The 15,889-nt window shown below is 31.9% G+C and overlaps 1 protein-coding gene across 2 annotated transcripts in view; it reads left to right on the top strand.

Annotated features, from left to right (window-relative positions):
• Nucleotides 1-14,369, top strand: part of KCNJ3 (potassium inwardly rectifying channel subfamily J member 3) — a 131,346-nt gene extending 116,977 nt beyond the window's left edge. Inside the window, exon 4 of one of the 2 annotated variants that reach the window (XM_045830421.1) lies at nt 10,954-14,369. In XM_045830421.1, the coding sequence (XP_045686377.1) occupies nt 10,954-11,540 (587 nt within the window). In that variant the 3' untranslated portion in view covers nt 11,541-14,369. The remainder of the gene's footprint in view (nt 1-10,953) is intronic. The other variant, XM_045830433.1, reaches the window with a different exon arrangement.
• Nucleotides 14,370-15,889: the final 1,520 nt, after the last annotated feature.

Below are 15,889 nucleotides of genomic sequence, written 5' to 3'. Positions count from 1 at the left end.
TTTCTATTGTTCCACATCCTCACCAGCATTTATTGTTGTCAGTGATTCCAATTAGTGGTATCGTACTGTTTGCATTTTCAGTACTCCAATAACACACGATGTGAAGCACCTTTCCATGTGATTAATGGCAATTTGTACATCTTCTTTGATAAAGTGTCCATTCGGATCTTTTACCCATTTTTTTAAGGTAAAACTGTATCATCTGAAAAAAAAAGACAACTATTCCACAGAGATTTTGAAAACTAAATAATTTATTTAAATATTTTTGCATTGCCTCTAGAATGTATGTTCATATACATTAGATTATATTAATATTATGAATTATCTACATTACTTTAATGTCTGAATATATATATATAATATGTCTGAAATATATATATAATATGTCTGAAATAAAACTCAATTATTCTATCAATCAGCTTTCATTCCCATTTTTTAAAAAAGTTATCTCAAATTTTTTTCTTTTTATTTCACTTAAAGTATTTCTGTTATTCTTGACTTACCCCCTAAATGCAAATGAAGTCATTTTTTTTCTGTAGAATTTGATTAAATGCAGACATGAATTAATCTCAGAATAATGTTGGATACTTTTATGTCAATATGTATGAAAGAGGATTTACTCAAACATAGTTCATATATTTTTTAGATCAATCAAATAAAATATCACTCTGTTATCTTCTGGAATGTTTATTAGGCAGAGTAAAAATATTACTTGAAATAAAGTAACTGAAAGACATTTAGCTATTTTCTAGTCCTTATTTGCATTTGTTGTTCAAAACATCTGTTAAAAATGGTAGAATAGAAAAAAAATGTAGCATCTCATCATAAAAAGGAAACAAAATTGACACCTCAGGATATATATGGCCAGGAAATGAGTGTGTTCTTTACCAGTTATTAATTTTATTTATAATTCTCAAGTGGATATCTGGCCAAAAAGTTTGATTTCTAATTTTCCAAGTGGATTAACTCAACTGCCTTTTCTCTTTTTTCCCCCTTTATCCTGGTTTAGATCTTGGTTGTATTGTTTTGTAATATTAAGAAATTTTTGAATAGTAATGCTCAGTTTTATATATTGCATATCTTATTATTATCTATGTGGTACAGATGATTATCTTTGCAAATGACATAACATTCTGCAAAGATATATATGTTAAAATTTCTCCAGAAGGCCACCAGGCCAGTTGAGGATTTTACCTCAGACCTTGGCTCTCTACATTAACAAAATGCTTGTTGAGAGACCATTTATCATTTAAAACCTGGGAGAAAATCTAGGGTGCCTTAGGAGTTGAACTATATTTTAGCATAAATTTACAGAGTTTCATTATCATTTGCTCTCTGCAAGTGTCAGATTTAAGTAAGTTACTATTTGCATTTCACATGCTGTTTTCCTTAGCATTTCCTCAGTGTTTTTATATCTTTGACTTTTTTGTTTAAGTGATTTTTTATTGAAGTAAATTACAATACTAACTATAGAGATGAGAAATTACATAATTTGGGAAACCCTTAATAGATTGTCTTTTAAATACCTGTTTGTGATGACAAAAAAATTAAATTCTTTTATAAGACTTTATATACATGTTTAAACCAATCATTTTTTCTTTCAAAATAGATGTGCTAAAATATCACATATTTGTGATTATCACTGTGATATGGCATTTTCACACCTAAAAAATGACACTCTCATGTAATAGTTCCCATAAAATTATAGGGACTTTAGTTTTTGCTTAAGCTCTCTAAGTAACCTTAATAGCAAAATTAGAAGGAGTATTCTCTGACCTTTTACTGCAAGTCACAGAACCAGAACAACTGCTGAATTGCAAATATTTATTCAGACTCTGTTCTAAGCCAGAAAGCAAACACAATGTATTTGAATTTCTGCCAAAGAAGATGTTAAAAAATAGCTATAGTTTGTGATTGAAAAAGATATAGTAGCCTATATACAAAGTAAGCCTCATGAATTAAGTGAAAACAAGTTTTGAACTTTCAGGTAAAAATGGATCTACTACTTTTTATAAGGTGGTCAGTTATAATTGCATAAGGATAGAAATTTTTCCAGAAGTTTAAATTTAACCAGAGGTCAAGTATGCAAGTGTATCATAATATCCAATTAATTTAATTACCATGCAATTTAATAGTTAAGTGCAGATAAATCTAACTGCTCCAGTAAACGTATGTAGACAATACATCTATTGGCATATAATTACAGAAGTGAAATTATAAACTAACTGGTTATCTTTGAATGCAGTTTACTAGCAAATGTGTTTTGGTTCTTTGTGTAAGAGTCATTCATATTTTATAGAGTGATTATATAATTTATTTGTATAATATCTACCCTACTTCACTAATCAAAATAAACTTTTAATATATATGTCTCAAAGATGATTTTGGAGTTCTCATGAGTTGAACTAATTAATAGATAATCACCTTGACAGCATAGAAAAAAAAATTGGACATATTACAGATATCTATTTCATTAATAATTATTCCCTTGTCAGTGACAATCACTCCTGGTGGTGAATAGATTAATGTGTGTCGAAGTTGACTTCTCCTGAGCAGACATTTTAACCTTCCCCTTTTTCATCCTCCTCCATTCCTCCTACTGTGTGTCCCCAAGAGTTCTTTAAGCATCTAATACCTGGCACAATGTTGTATACTAGAGATACCAAGGTGAATAAGAGTTCTTTTAAGGGGCTTATTCTAATGTAATATGCTTTTTGAACTGCAATGGATGAACAAATAGGAATTTTATGCTAAATTCAGGTACAACTGATTATATCTTTGTACAGCAGAAGATGTGTAAATGTCTTTTGCCACCTTAAAATGTGTTTTTCTCACCTTGTGGCTATGGACTGTGTGGCTAAGTACTACATATTTTCAAGATGAGGTTCAAACATGGAGGTTGAGAGGTTCATCCTTTTTTTCCTTGCCAAAGCACCTTATAATTCAGCCTCAGAAGAGTGCCTGGCAGAATGAAGATGTTTCATAAATTGATAAGTGTTAAGTATTGTAACTGATTGAATTTAACCATTGAGATATGTACAGTATGCAGATGGTGAGGGATTGGGTGTGTGCCTGTGCATGTACACGTGTGTGTTTGACAATATGATGTATTTATAAGCCAATAAATTAAATGTAGAAGTCAGGAAAGGCTTCATAGAATTAATGACATGAATTCTGAGCTCTGAATATGAGGATTTATGTCAACAGTTGGAGAAATGGAAGAGCATATTCAAAACAGTTGAAATAGCATGGACCAAGTAATGTGCATGGAAATCAATAGTTAATAATGAAACAGTTGTCCATTCAAGAAAACAGGAACACAAGAACATAGAGGTTAAAAAAATAACTGACTCTGGAATTGAGGGCCTGAGTCTCTATCTTGTCTACAACCATCTCTTGTCGTACATTGGACAAGATATTCTCTTTCCTGATATGTCCATATTGTTATCTGTTATATAAGAAAAAGAATAGTACCTACTTTATAGAGGGGTGGAGGAAATTATACAAGAATGGACACACTAGAGAACACTCAGGACCTAGCATGTAGTTTTTTACTAAATGTTGTGTTTGTTATTGTTAACACTTGTTAAGAGTTTTTGAAGAGATAAAATTGTAATGGTAACTTAAAACTAGATTTTAAAGGAACTAAGAAAATTTGCTTCTGATACAGGGGTTCATTATTTCTTGTTTAACTTTATGTATTTTATTTAAATATCACACAGTTAAAAAGTTACTTGGCCTCACATTCTAATACCATCATATGAGGGGTTAGGATTTCAACCTGTGAATTTCAGCCTGTTTCAACCATAACACCACACAACATGGTTATGAATTCATATTTTAAAGCAAAATTTTAGGAGTATATTTTACAAACAGGGATTAATCTAAGCACTTAATTGCTGTAATTATATGTAATATTTTTAAAAATTTGACAGGTGTGTTATTGCTTCAGACAATATTAAAAATAGGCTTTCTTCTCTGTGACTAGGAATCATGTTCTAAAGTGTTGTCTGAAAAATGTTCTGTTTTATTTGAAGCTAGAAATGTATTAATTTTCCTCTGAAAAATATCTTTTCTCATGTCATTCTTATAATATGGGCTATTCTTCAACAGTAACTGAATTACATTATACCTAAACCATTAAGGTGTTGTGGAAGCTAAAAGTCATATCTTTACAAGAGAAAACAATAGCATGAATGAATTTAGGTTGCTATTGTTTTGGTTCTATGATTGACAATGCAAGAAAGTATGTTTTTATAGATACGACAAAGGAAAAGAAAAGAGATGTACTAAGAATGGAATCTTTTCTTTTGGAAATGAATGATAATCAGTTGAAAGTGTACTAGGAAAATTTTGCCATGCTTATATGAAGAGTGGAAGGTAGTGCAGCAGAAGTTAATTATATTTGGAGAAAAGTAATTGCTACTGTAAAGTTGGTCACATTTGTGCAGGGCAGATCAGATCAACAATGCTATACTTGACTGAGGTCATAATGTGTGTATTAATAGACCTTTCTTCATCTAGATAAATATAGATAACATGGTTTATATGAAATTAATAGAACTTAACAAGATGAACAATATTTCGCTTGCTTTGAGATTCTAAAAAAGGAGCTGATCACTAAGGAATTGACACGTAGCTAAGACGACCTTTTAATTAATTGGAACCCTAATAATAACAATAATTGAAAATAGTTACCGGTTGTTGAACCTCTATATTTTTACCAAGTAATATGGTAGATTCATTAAGTACAATATATCATTTATTACTGTATTAGCCTATAAATTACATATTATTTTCCCTTATTACTATCCATAGTTTATCTTTGTCAATGCTCAGAAAACTTAAATAATATGACCAAGGTCTTACTAAAAATGTATGATTAAAATAGTAACAATATTGTTTATATTCAAAGTCCATGTTATTTTGCTTAATATTACTTGAGTCTTTCAAATATATGATGGCTGTCCAGAAGGTATCCAGCCATATAATATGAAAAATAGAGACATTTATTAAAGATGATACAAGACACAAGAAACATTTTACATAAGGCAATGACACCTCAGTTTCCTTCAACTCCTTCAAATTAGGCACCTTAGGACCTCACACAGTTCTCCCAGTCACCATCAGCTGCTCTGCTGTATTTTCTTGAATCTCATTGAAGGTCTGAAATCTTTTCCCTTTAAAAGGTGACTTTAGTTTTTGGAAAAGCCAGAAGTCCCAGGGCACCAAATCTGGGCTGAAGAGGGGTGGAATCACCTGGATGATTTGATGTTTCACCAAAATACTTTTCACCAGACAAGATGCACGAGCAGGCATGTAGTTGTGATGAAGCTGTCAGTCACCACTTGCTCAGAGCTACAGCCTTCTGAATCATTGGAATAGTTTCCGTGGAGGAATGTTCAAGTTTAATGTAAAATGTAATGCAGATTCTTTGGTCTACTCACTCAATCATTTTGAATGCAATGACCACATGCATTCAATGGCACATCGAATCACTCAGTGGCATCTCACTCAATGACATCTATTGTCCCCACTGACTAGAACAGCGAAATTGTCATTGTTCACACATGCGCATTTTAGTCCTCTCTCTGTGGCTTCCAGGTTACACCAGTTTTTCACAAACCATTCTCATTATATTAATGATGGCTGGACTTTTTCTGGACAGACCTGTATTTTTATCAGTATGAGCATGAATTCCCTGTCAGATATCCTACCTGTCATTGACTCTTATAGCACCTAGACTTATATTCCTTTTGTGGGAATCTAACATGTTCTAGTGGTCATGGTGGAAAAACTGACCTTTCTTTTGCTCTCCTGAGAATTTAGAAATCTAAAGTATTCCATTTGAAATATTTATTGCTAAATTTCTTGACACTTTATTTTCTAACAACTAAAATCAGGTTTTCCTTGTTTTTTCTTGTTTTTATTATTTATTTAATTTTTATCTTTAGAATTATTTGACCTAGCTTAAGTAATAATGGCAAACTGGTACATGAGAACACATTTCAAGACCAACTGCTTGTATGAAATAGAGGGTAACACTGGGTTGACTACATGCTAGAAATTTCTGTTCCTCTCTAAATGTCTACCTGAGCAGAATTTGTTGAGTTTTAAAGGGATTCCATCTATTTGAAAACTGAAGTTTCTGGAAACAATTTGCATAATCTTAATAGTTTTGCAGCCTGTATCCCAAAGGTGCCTGGTGCCACAACCTTAGTATTATTAAACAGTAGTGTACACAGTGTCTTTATGTTTTATAAATGGGATTTTTTAATATAAGCATCATATGCTTTCTCTAAAAGTTTATACTTAAAATTTGGGTTCAACTCAGTGCAACACAATAGAGACCATGCAGAGCATGCCAAGTAAACCTCACAGTTACTATATTTTGGGCAATGGGTGAAATTTTGGAAGCACATTAGGAACAAAATAGCTACAGACCTTATTCAGTAATCCTCAGAGCAATATATAGAGTGTTTTGGAAAATTACTTTGTAATACAGGACATGCTATGCATGCTCAGCTACTAGCTTAGTTTACCACTGCCTATTTTTGAAGAAGAAATAGACAAAGAGGATAGATTTAAGGAATAAAAACAATATATTACGTGGCTGAATTTTGCAGTTGTATGTGTGGGTGTGCCTGTGTGTTGAAATAAAATTTATAGTCACATAGCCTATATTTCAGGACTTCTGGAAGAAAATGATTGATACTCATTGTATTTATGTATTTTAATTAATTTAATTTAATTCTCACAATATCCATGTGATATCAGTGAAACCAGGCCTTAATTTACACAGTTGTGAGGATTCAAGATAACATGTAAAAAGTGCTTAGAAAGACCCTTGGCACATAATAAGCCCTATAGAAATATTAGCTATTCTTATTATTATATGACTTAATTGTGGGAGATTTGCTTTTTCCCCACTTTTGTTTATTTAATGCACACATCATAAAACACAACCACCATTATAGGAGAACTTTCTCTCTTTCTTTTCTTCCCACCTCCGCTCTCCTCCCCACTCCCAATCTCTGTCTATGACTTGGCAATTTCTATAGTAAGGTTAAGATAAGCTTCCTCTGTGCAGAAGTTACTGATTATTTGGTAGTCTCACCACAATCAGACATTCCCCTCGACCCAGTTATTTTGTATTTATCCATCTCCAACTCACCTTGTGTAGGTGACATATGTCCCATCCCTGACCAAGATATAATGAGTTAGCAGTATTCTGAAAGCTTAATTAAAGACTTGTCAAATAAAACTCATTTTGTCATGTTCACTCAAAAAGCTTTCAGGCTTCTTATTTGAATGAACACTCAATTCAGTTAGAAAGACAGAATAGCATGGTATAAAGGCAGAATCAGGAAAGGAAAAATAAAAAAGAAAAAGGTTACACTACATTGCTTCTGTCATTTTAAACTGACACATTGATGCTGGAATAAATTAAATTAAACAATAACATATAGCTGGCTTATCCATGAATCAGTGTACAGGATAATATTTTTTTTCACAAAATGTTTTTCATCTAAGGATTCAAAAGTCCCAGCTATTTTCAGTAGCAACATCTGTTGCTTTTCCAGTTTCCACAGAGATGAGCTCGTGTTGATTTTCATCACATTTGTTCAAGTCTGGAATCTGGTTAAAACACGCGAATAGTTGCATTGCCAGTTAAGAGTTGCAATCATATAGTAACCTTTGAACAGTGCAATTCACCTCCATTTATTTTGATTCCAGTGGCATTTGCAATTATGAATCCAAACACAGATTATTTTAAAATAATTTGGATTAGAATAAAATAACATTATAGAGGGAATAACACTATGATACATGCATGTTCTTAGAAAACATGATTATATTTACTTTATATTTTCTCAATTGATATCTGTTTTTCTAACATCATTTTGGAATCACCTTTGTAATAAGAAGTAGTCTATCAATTACATGTTATGTTAGCACATTGTCTAAACTACATATTGACCAGCAGAGACATTTTCCTGTTATCCACATTCTAATGCTTTCATATTGGTATCCATAGGTTCATTGCACATTAGTATTCAGAGGTGAAACCATGTATAGAAACTATGTAATGTTGCTAAAGTGGAAGTGTCTGATATTTGTGTACTGACATCTAATAAAAGAGTAAAAGGAATAGCAGAAAAACAAAAGGTTAAAATATTTGGAAATATTATTGGTAGAGTTACCAAAGTATTATAATAAATTTAGCCACTGGGCTTGCTGCAGACCTTTTTGGTACACCTAAGATTCCACACTTAGTCTCTTAGGTGGGAAATATTGAGTAATCCTAAATGTTGGAAATATAAGTAATATGTTTTTATATATTGTAAAATGTTTTGAATGTTTACCATTTCAAAAAAGATACTTGCTATCTGATATCTAGTGATTTTTCAATTCGATTTTCTATATTTCTCACATGAGACAAATGACTAATATGTCAGAATTTTTCTTTTATATTTATTTAATATCTCTAATTTCCAGGAAGAATGGGAATTGCAAGTGGTCACTACAGCATAATAAAAACAGCAGTCCTTACTCATCGAGCATTGCCTTAATGCCCAGCACTGTTCTCAACAGTGTTATAAAAGTATTTTGTAAAAAATATAATGGAGGTTCAAAGAGTTTTAGATAATTTTGATAAGCTATTTAGTAGTGGAATTGGTAGCCAAATTCATATAATTTTTAATTATATAAAGATGTTGCTTCACAAGTATTAGTTTGGTATGGAATGAAGTCAAGGTCATTAGATGTAGTATAATAAAATCTCCACCTTTAGTCGAGAACATTCATTAGCATTTTAGTAACAGTGCCTACAGACACATTTATGTGAGCAAACGTTTGGGATAACTTGTTCCACTGTAGATGTCATTGCACCCTAAGCACCATAATAATTTTACACATTTTTATTTTCCCCATTTTCTGCTTCATACATGTTATATTATCATGGTAAATAATAGGAACAAAATTATGTTTTTTAATTTCATATTTTTATTAATGTGAATAAAAAGTCATTAAATTAAATGGGCTAAGATGGGAATGTGATTTAAATTTTGTTTCAGTGTTTATTGTTAGAAATAATTGGACAAATTTATGATCTGAAATTCAACACTTAATATATTTAAGATATATTTACACAGGGTCCAGCACAAATAATATCTCTTTTTTATTACAGAATCTTTTATTACAAATCATAAGCATGTAATTTTGTAATATAACAATATCACACTCAAGCACACTATATGACATTTTAGGTGAAATGTTCAAATTAAAACTATAAATCATTACACCCATATTATTACCCTACCAACCACACTCCAGCAGGCCTTACTTCCACCTGACCCTCTGTATACCTAGTGGATGCTTCTGAAGATTAATTGAAAAGGTAGAAAAGACTCATGGGCATGGACAACAGTATGGTGATTGCTGGGGGGCAGGGCTATAAGGGGGCTAAATGGTAATGGAAAAATACAGTAAAGATTACATTTAAAACAACTCATAATTATGTTATTAGTTTTATGTTTAATATTTTATATCTCAATGGACAGGACTATTTGTTTTTTATTCTAGGTGTTTTGCTGAATCTTTAAAGTTCTCAAAATAACACCAAGTAATTATATCAGGAATATATATTTTTCAAATGAGTGACAATATTTACTTTTTTCTCTTGGAATATTTAGTCTGAGACTAGAAAGTTGTTTGAAAATATATCATGTCACCGCATGTATGTCTAAACATGTAACAAAGTAGTTTTTAAAGTAATATTATCATATATAAATATTTCTGGTGTCTATTCCTGATATAATATTGATTATCAAGACTAATATTTGGTCACTATCAGATTTCCACTGTGATATTTAAATTGATAGATTGTTTAGACTTGGGTTTCTAACAAAAGAATAAAGACAGCATGGCAAAATAAAAACAGAAACAACCAAGAAATTAAAATAATACAGCTTTTTTCCCCCTACAGCTTCCTAGATCTGTTCCCAAAGAAAGTCAAAAGATTTCATCTCTTTGAGCAGTGTATTCCTGATTTAAAAATGGACATAAGAATCTTTTCATATTGTGATGATACTGAGGATTACAGCAAACACCTAACAGTGCCTGAGATATGACAGGCATTTGTTTTCTATGTGTTTCTTTTAAAACTTTCTTAACAAAAAAATACAGTATTATAAGTGGTAATAACATATCCTTTGGTATAGGTAACTGATAATATAAAGCACAAGTTTGGAAAGAATCAGTACAGGATTTATGTTTAATATGATTTTTAATTATGCATTTTATTCTCAGTATTGTATGTATAATTACTACTAATTAGGAAAAAGGCATTATCCAACATCGAAATATATCCAACTTCTATGTATTTAGCAAATACTTGTGCTGTCTTTGCTGTCATTTATTAAGAGCAGACTTTACATTATTATATTTTATGTCCACAGCAGTCCTGTGGCACAGGTGTTATTTTTCTTGCTTTACTCAACAGAATAGGAAAATGATGCTCAGTAAAGTATCTTTCATAAGTTTATGTCATGGTAATGATTGGATTCAAAGACAGTTTTGCTTCATATCACATTGGTTTTTGAAAGATGGGAAATGATTATGATTTCTCCCTATCATCTTATAAAGACACATATGTTGGTATTCAGTGCCCTTTTACTTTGGTTTATTGTTAAATAAACAATTAACTATGCTTCAGATGTATTACTTTCTAAACATGAAAGTGTTAGTGCCCTGTGTTTTTCATTGGAAGAAAGTATATGCCTCTAAACTGTCAATTTATATGAAAACTTTCAACAGATACTATTACTCATTCTACTCAGATCAAGAGTCCAAATTTTAAATAAGAAAGCAAGATAAATTCCTTAGTTCTATCTAGCTTTACTTGTGCTTCCACTATGCATAATTTTTCAAGGATTTTCTTTCTGCTTGTAGGGATGACTTGTCAAGCTCGAACGTCATACACTGAAGATGAAGTTCTTTGGGGTCATCGTTTTTTCCCTGTAATTTCCTTAGAAGAAGGATTCTTTAAAGTTGATTACTCTCAGTTTCACGCAACATTTGAAGTCCCCACCCCACCTTACAGTGTGAAAGAACAGGAGGAAATGCTTCTCATGTCGTCCCCTTTAATAGCACCTTCCATAACTAACAGCAAAGAAAGACATAATTCTGTGGATTGCTTAGATGGACTAGAAGACATTAGCACAAAACTTCCATCTAAGCTGCAGAAAATTACTGGAAGAGAAGACTTTCCCAAAAAACTCTTGAGGATGAGTTCTACAACTTCAGAAAAAGCCTACAGCTTGGGAGATTTGCCCATGAAACTTCAGCGAATAAGTTCAGTTCCGGGTAACTCAGAAGAAAAACTGGTATCTAAAACCACCAAGATGTTGTCTGATCCCATGAGCCAGTCAGTGGCTGATTTGCCACCAAAGCTTCAAAAGATGGCTGGGGGAGCCTCCAGGATGGAAGGGAATCTTCCAGCCAAATTAAGAAAAATGAACTCCGATCGATTCACATAACAAACACCACCGTAGGCATTATTTACTATTTGATTTAGTAATAATCTAATATTTGGCTGATGAGGTAATCCTCTCTAAGGAATCTGAAAATTAAATTCCACCCCCCCGAAGTCATATATGCTTACTTGAGAACCTTTTCTTCCCAAGTCTTGCTACTGTGCAGAAAGCAAAGTTGTGAAGGGAGAACATCATAAGGAAATTCTTATTAACGGGCATGTATTATCACATCATGCATGCAATAATGTGCAAATTTTGCATTTAGTTTTATGGCATGATTTATATATGGTATATTTATATTGTATATTCTGGAAAAAATATATATATATATATATATTTAAAGGAGTGGTACTCTCCATGACATTTCTAACATACATATGTATTAAGCCAAACATGAGTGGATATTTTTCAGGGCGATAAAACTGTATATATGTGTGTATAAGTATATACATATATATTTATACACACACATATGAACATACACACATGCATACATACATATATATCTGATAAAATTGTGATGTTTTGTTCAAAGTTGTAGTTCTTGTGCATGTTTATTTATTATGCTAGGAAGGCTACTGGCATTAATTATTAATACCAAATATTTTAGCCTTAAATTATTTGTCATTTTAAAATCTGATTTAATGTTTTCTGCTGTTTAAGGTTGTGGAAAGTTTTCAATTGTATTTTATAAAAGGGAGTCCCACAAGTCTGTGCTATTTATGACCCTGCAAAAATGTATTTAACTCATAAGTTTTAGAGCATATCAATATGCTGAAAACTTTTATAATTTTTGAAACTTGCTAGTACTGGGGGGAAATAAACATAGATTAATTTGGGAATTGGTCCTCTCCTGGACTAATTAAATTCTGGATATCTGTTTTGTATATGATCTAACACAAATACGAGCTCTGAACAAATGCTGAGTCATTGTGATAGTCAGTGGCCGAGTTATGTTGAATATACAAGAGCCTGTGTGAAATTACACAATTAACGGTCCCTGTTTCAAAATCATTCAGTTTTTATTTTGCTCTAAAACTTCTGTCATTTTAAAAACCAATAACTTATCTTGAGGAGATATAACAGTACAATGAAACAAATGGTAAATAGTTATGCTTTAAATATGTATGTCTAATCAAGTCTCTTTTTTTCAGAGCTTTTTAAAAAATTTTATTTTTCATCCACAATTTTCACTCAACACTTTTTTTGTATTAGTTTCAGGTGTGCAGGACAGCAGATGGACATTCATACATGTTACAAAGTGTTCCCTCCAAGTTTCTTATGACTTTTATTTGTTGTAATAGGACAGCCTTTATTTTCTCCCCTGCAGAACCTATCCCACCCTTCACCTGTCACTTGGTTCAGGAGGAATGTTTGGTGCATACTGGAGAGAATTTCAAAGTAAATGAATTGAAAATAGTTTACTCATCCGTGGGTTTTTTGGCTTTTTTTTTTTTTTTACTGTTATTATTTGGTTGGTTAAGCACTGATTTTATTAGTGTGTTGGATCCCTGGCCTACCAAAATAATTTTAGCAGGACTATTTTTTTAACACTAAGGTTTTATATTTATGATTAGTTAGGATATCAAAACTACTGCTCAGTAGAACACCTACAAAACAAATATTTGGAATGCAGAGATTTTTATGAAAATTTACAAGTGCTTCTTATCAGAATATCATGGATTTTCATATAAAACTGTTGGGATCATTGCAATCCAAGTCTACCCATAATGAATCTAGCTATCCACAGTAATGTGTAAATCCTTGATGGTTGGTTTGGGCACTCATCATTTCCCATTCTTAGCAATCTCGTAATAATTTCCTTATTGGAAAATTGTTACATCCACAATTCTCGTATTGACTACAATAATATCTTCTGGCTACCTCTGTATCAACCAAATTCTGTAGGTGCAAACATATACCAGGGAATTGTTGCTGGCAAAATGAGCATCCATCCACTGTGAACAGAGCTGGTTGCCATGACCCTTAATCTCCAAACTTTCCTTTTTGCTAGATAATAAAAAAGGAAATAGTAGCAGAAAGAGAAGGGAGTCCAGGGGTCATATTATATTTATTACCAGTGGAAGAAATTGCATAGAATATTTAGTCCAAACACTTAAAACTAAATAGAGCCATACTTTAATTTGGAGAGTTATTTTGTCTTTGGTACCAAGGAGAATATGGGCCCAAAAGTAAACTCTCCAAATGTATTCATTAATTCATTTAACAATTTTTTGCATGTCTTTTATGGCCCAGGCATTTCTAGCTCCTGGGGGATTTGGGTATGACTAAGTCAAAGGAGGTCACTGCCTATTTGAACAATGCATATCAGTAGGAGAATGGGAGGGGACACTGTGAGATAGACAGAAGTACCAATGAGATGATTTCAGACAGTCAAGTTAGAAGCTAAAGGAAGAAAAACAAGGTAACATGAAAAAATGACTGGGTGATATAAAAACATTATTTTAGAACAGGTGACTGGTTTAAGGAGGGGGTGATACTTAAAGACCTGGATGATGAGAAACACCGTTGTCAAAATTAACATTTCTCAATGAATGCTATTCCTTTATTTTTAGCACATGTGTATAGGAAAGGTATGATTCCTGCATGTAATTGCAGTGTAACCCCTATTGCAAAGTTGATCATAGGACCCAGTTTACCCAGGAGAGTTCCGGTTTTCCCTGTTGTGCCTGTGTAATTATTACAGCACTCCCTTTCACTCTTAGAGCGTCTTGGTTTGTATATTTTATGGTGACTTTATGTTTTTGTTGAAACTAACTAAATTATAAAGTCTAATATATTTGGATAAAAATAAAGAATTGTTTTCTTCTCCTTTTGCTGATTTTTTTTGACACTGATCATTCCAAACAAAATCATCTCGGTTTCATATATTTCAGCCTGGAAGACTTCTTATCAAAGTGGTTTTGTGTAACATTTGTTCAATCTGCACATGACATGGTTTCAGTGAATAGTTATGCATTTTATTGACCGAATAAATAATGAACCTCTAGTTTTCCCAATTCAGGAAGTTATAAGAGCTCAAATCAAAGACAGTAAAAGTCAACTTGACCCAAGAAAAATTACAGCCCACCGATATGGTGACTGTTGGAAAGCAAATGTAATGAGTTCATTGACCTCACTAACTACTTAACAACTGCAGAATAAACTCTTTCTATGGGATTTTCATAGTATAGCTCCTGTTATGATAAAATATTTCATTGTATTTATCAAATGATATAAATAAAAGACATATAATTATTTTGATAATGCTTATCCTCAATTTTAAATATTCATCCTTTTTAGCAATATGTGAATATTCTTATGTAATATTTACCAAAAGAAAAGTAAGGATATTTTATCATTAATTATTTCAGGAAAATTCTTAAGCCATATTACAATCATTTATAGTGGCTTAAAATATTGTAAAATTATTTAGTTGTCTGATGGCTCAAGAGCCACTTTGTCTAAACAAGGTGGAAACAATGGATTATTTCTATGGGAGGAAGAATTAGATTATGGGGAAGGTGTCTTACATGCTATTTGTATTATGAGATTTTCTACCAATCCATACTATGAAGAGAGTTCACCTTGACTGCACTGCACATCTGTGATCTCTACTTCAGTAGCTGTGCCTGAATTTTATATATATATGTGTGTGTGTATATGTATGTATCTGTATATACATACACACACACATACACACACACACACATATATATATGTATATCTTCAAATTAGCATCAAACTAATTACATTGCCTGACATACAATTTGCAATTATTTAAATGTACAGGTCATTTAGGTGACATAAGTATAAACTCCTGTATTCGATACTGAAACTTCAGTTTCATGAAAACTACTAAACTTTCAAAACATGATTAAGGTTTAATTTTTAAAGTGTGCTCATTATTTTTCTACTTTCCAACAGTTAATTATTCATATTTCTTGATTTAGTGTTTTTATCATAAGACTCTTAACTCTTAAAAGGTACTGATTTAATTCATCACAATTCAGTCCTTGAAGTTAATTTTTATTTTAGCTCTGTATTTGTGAGATACTTCAGCAACATGGAACCTGAATTTAACGCATGTTATTTGCATTCTGGATTTTTTGGAAGAAGTTTCATGAACATCTTTTCCTTTGCTGAGCCATTGTTTTAAAAGGCATAGTAAGTACAGCACACAAATGCACTGTTTTCCTATTTTTGCTTAAATATTAAATCACATTTTAAAAAAGTGTTCAGTTAATTCTTTTTGAAAGATTTCCATAGAAAAAGTGCACTCCTAATTTTGGAGAAGACCAGCTCTGTAATGTGCAATATGCTCAACTCCCTGGTGCCTCTCAGAATTAATT

The sequence above is a fragment of the Phyllostomus hastatus genome, unplaced genomic scaffold (assembly GCF_019186645.2).
Source record: "Phyllostomus hastatus isolate PE091 unplaced genomic scaffold, TTU_PhHast_1.1 phas_contig_1, whole genome shotgun sequence".
Classification (NCBI taxonomy): Eukaryota; Metazoa; Chordata; class Mammalia; order Chiroptera; family Phyllostomidae; genus Phyllostomus; species Phyllostomus hastatus.
The sequence above is the reverse complement of the archived record's forward strand: the minus strand, read 5'-3'. Positions and strand labels throughout refer to the sequence as shown.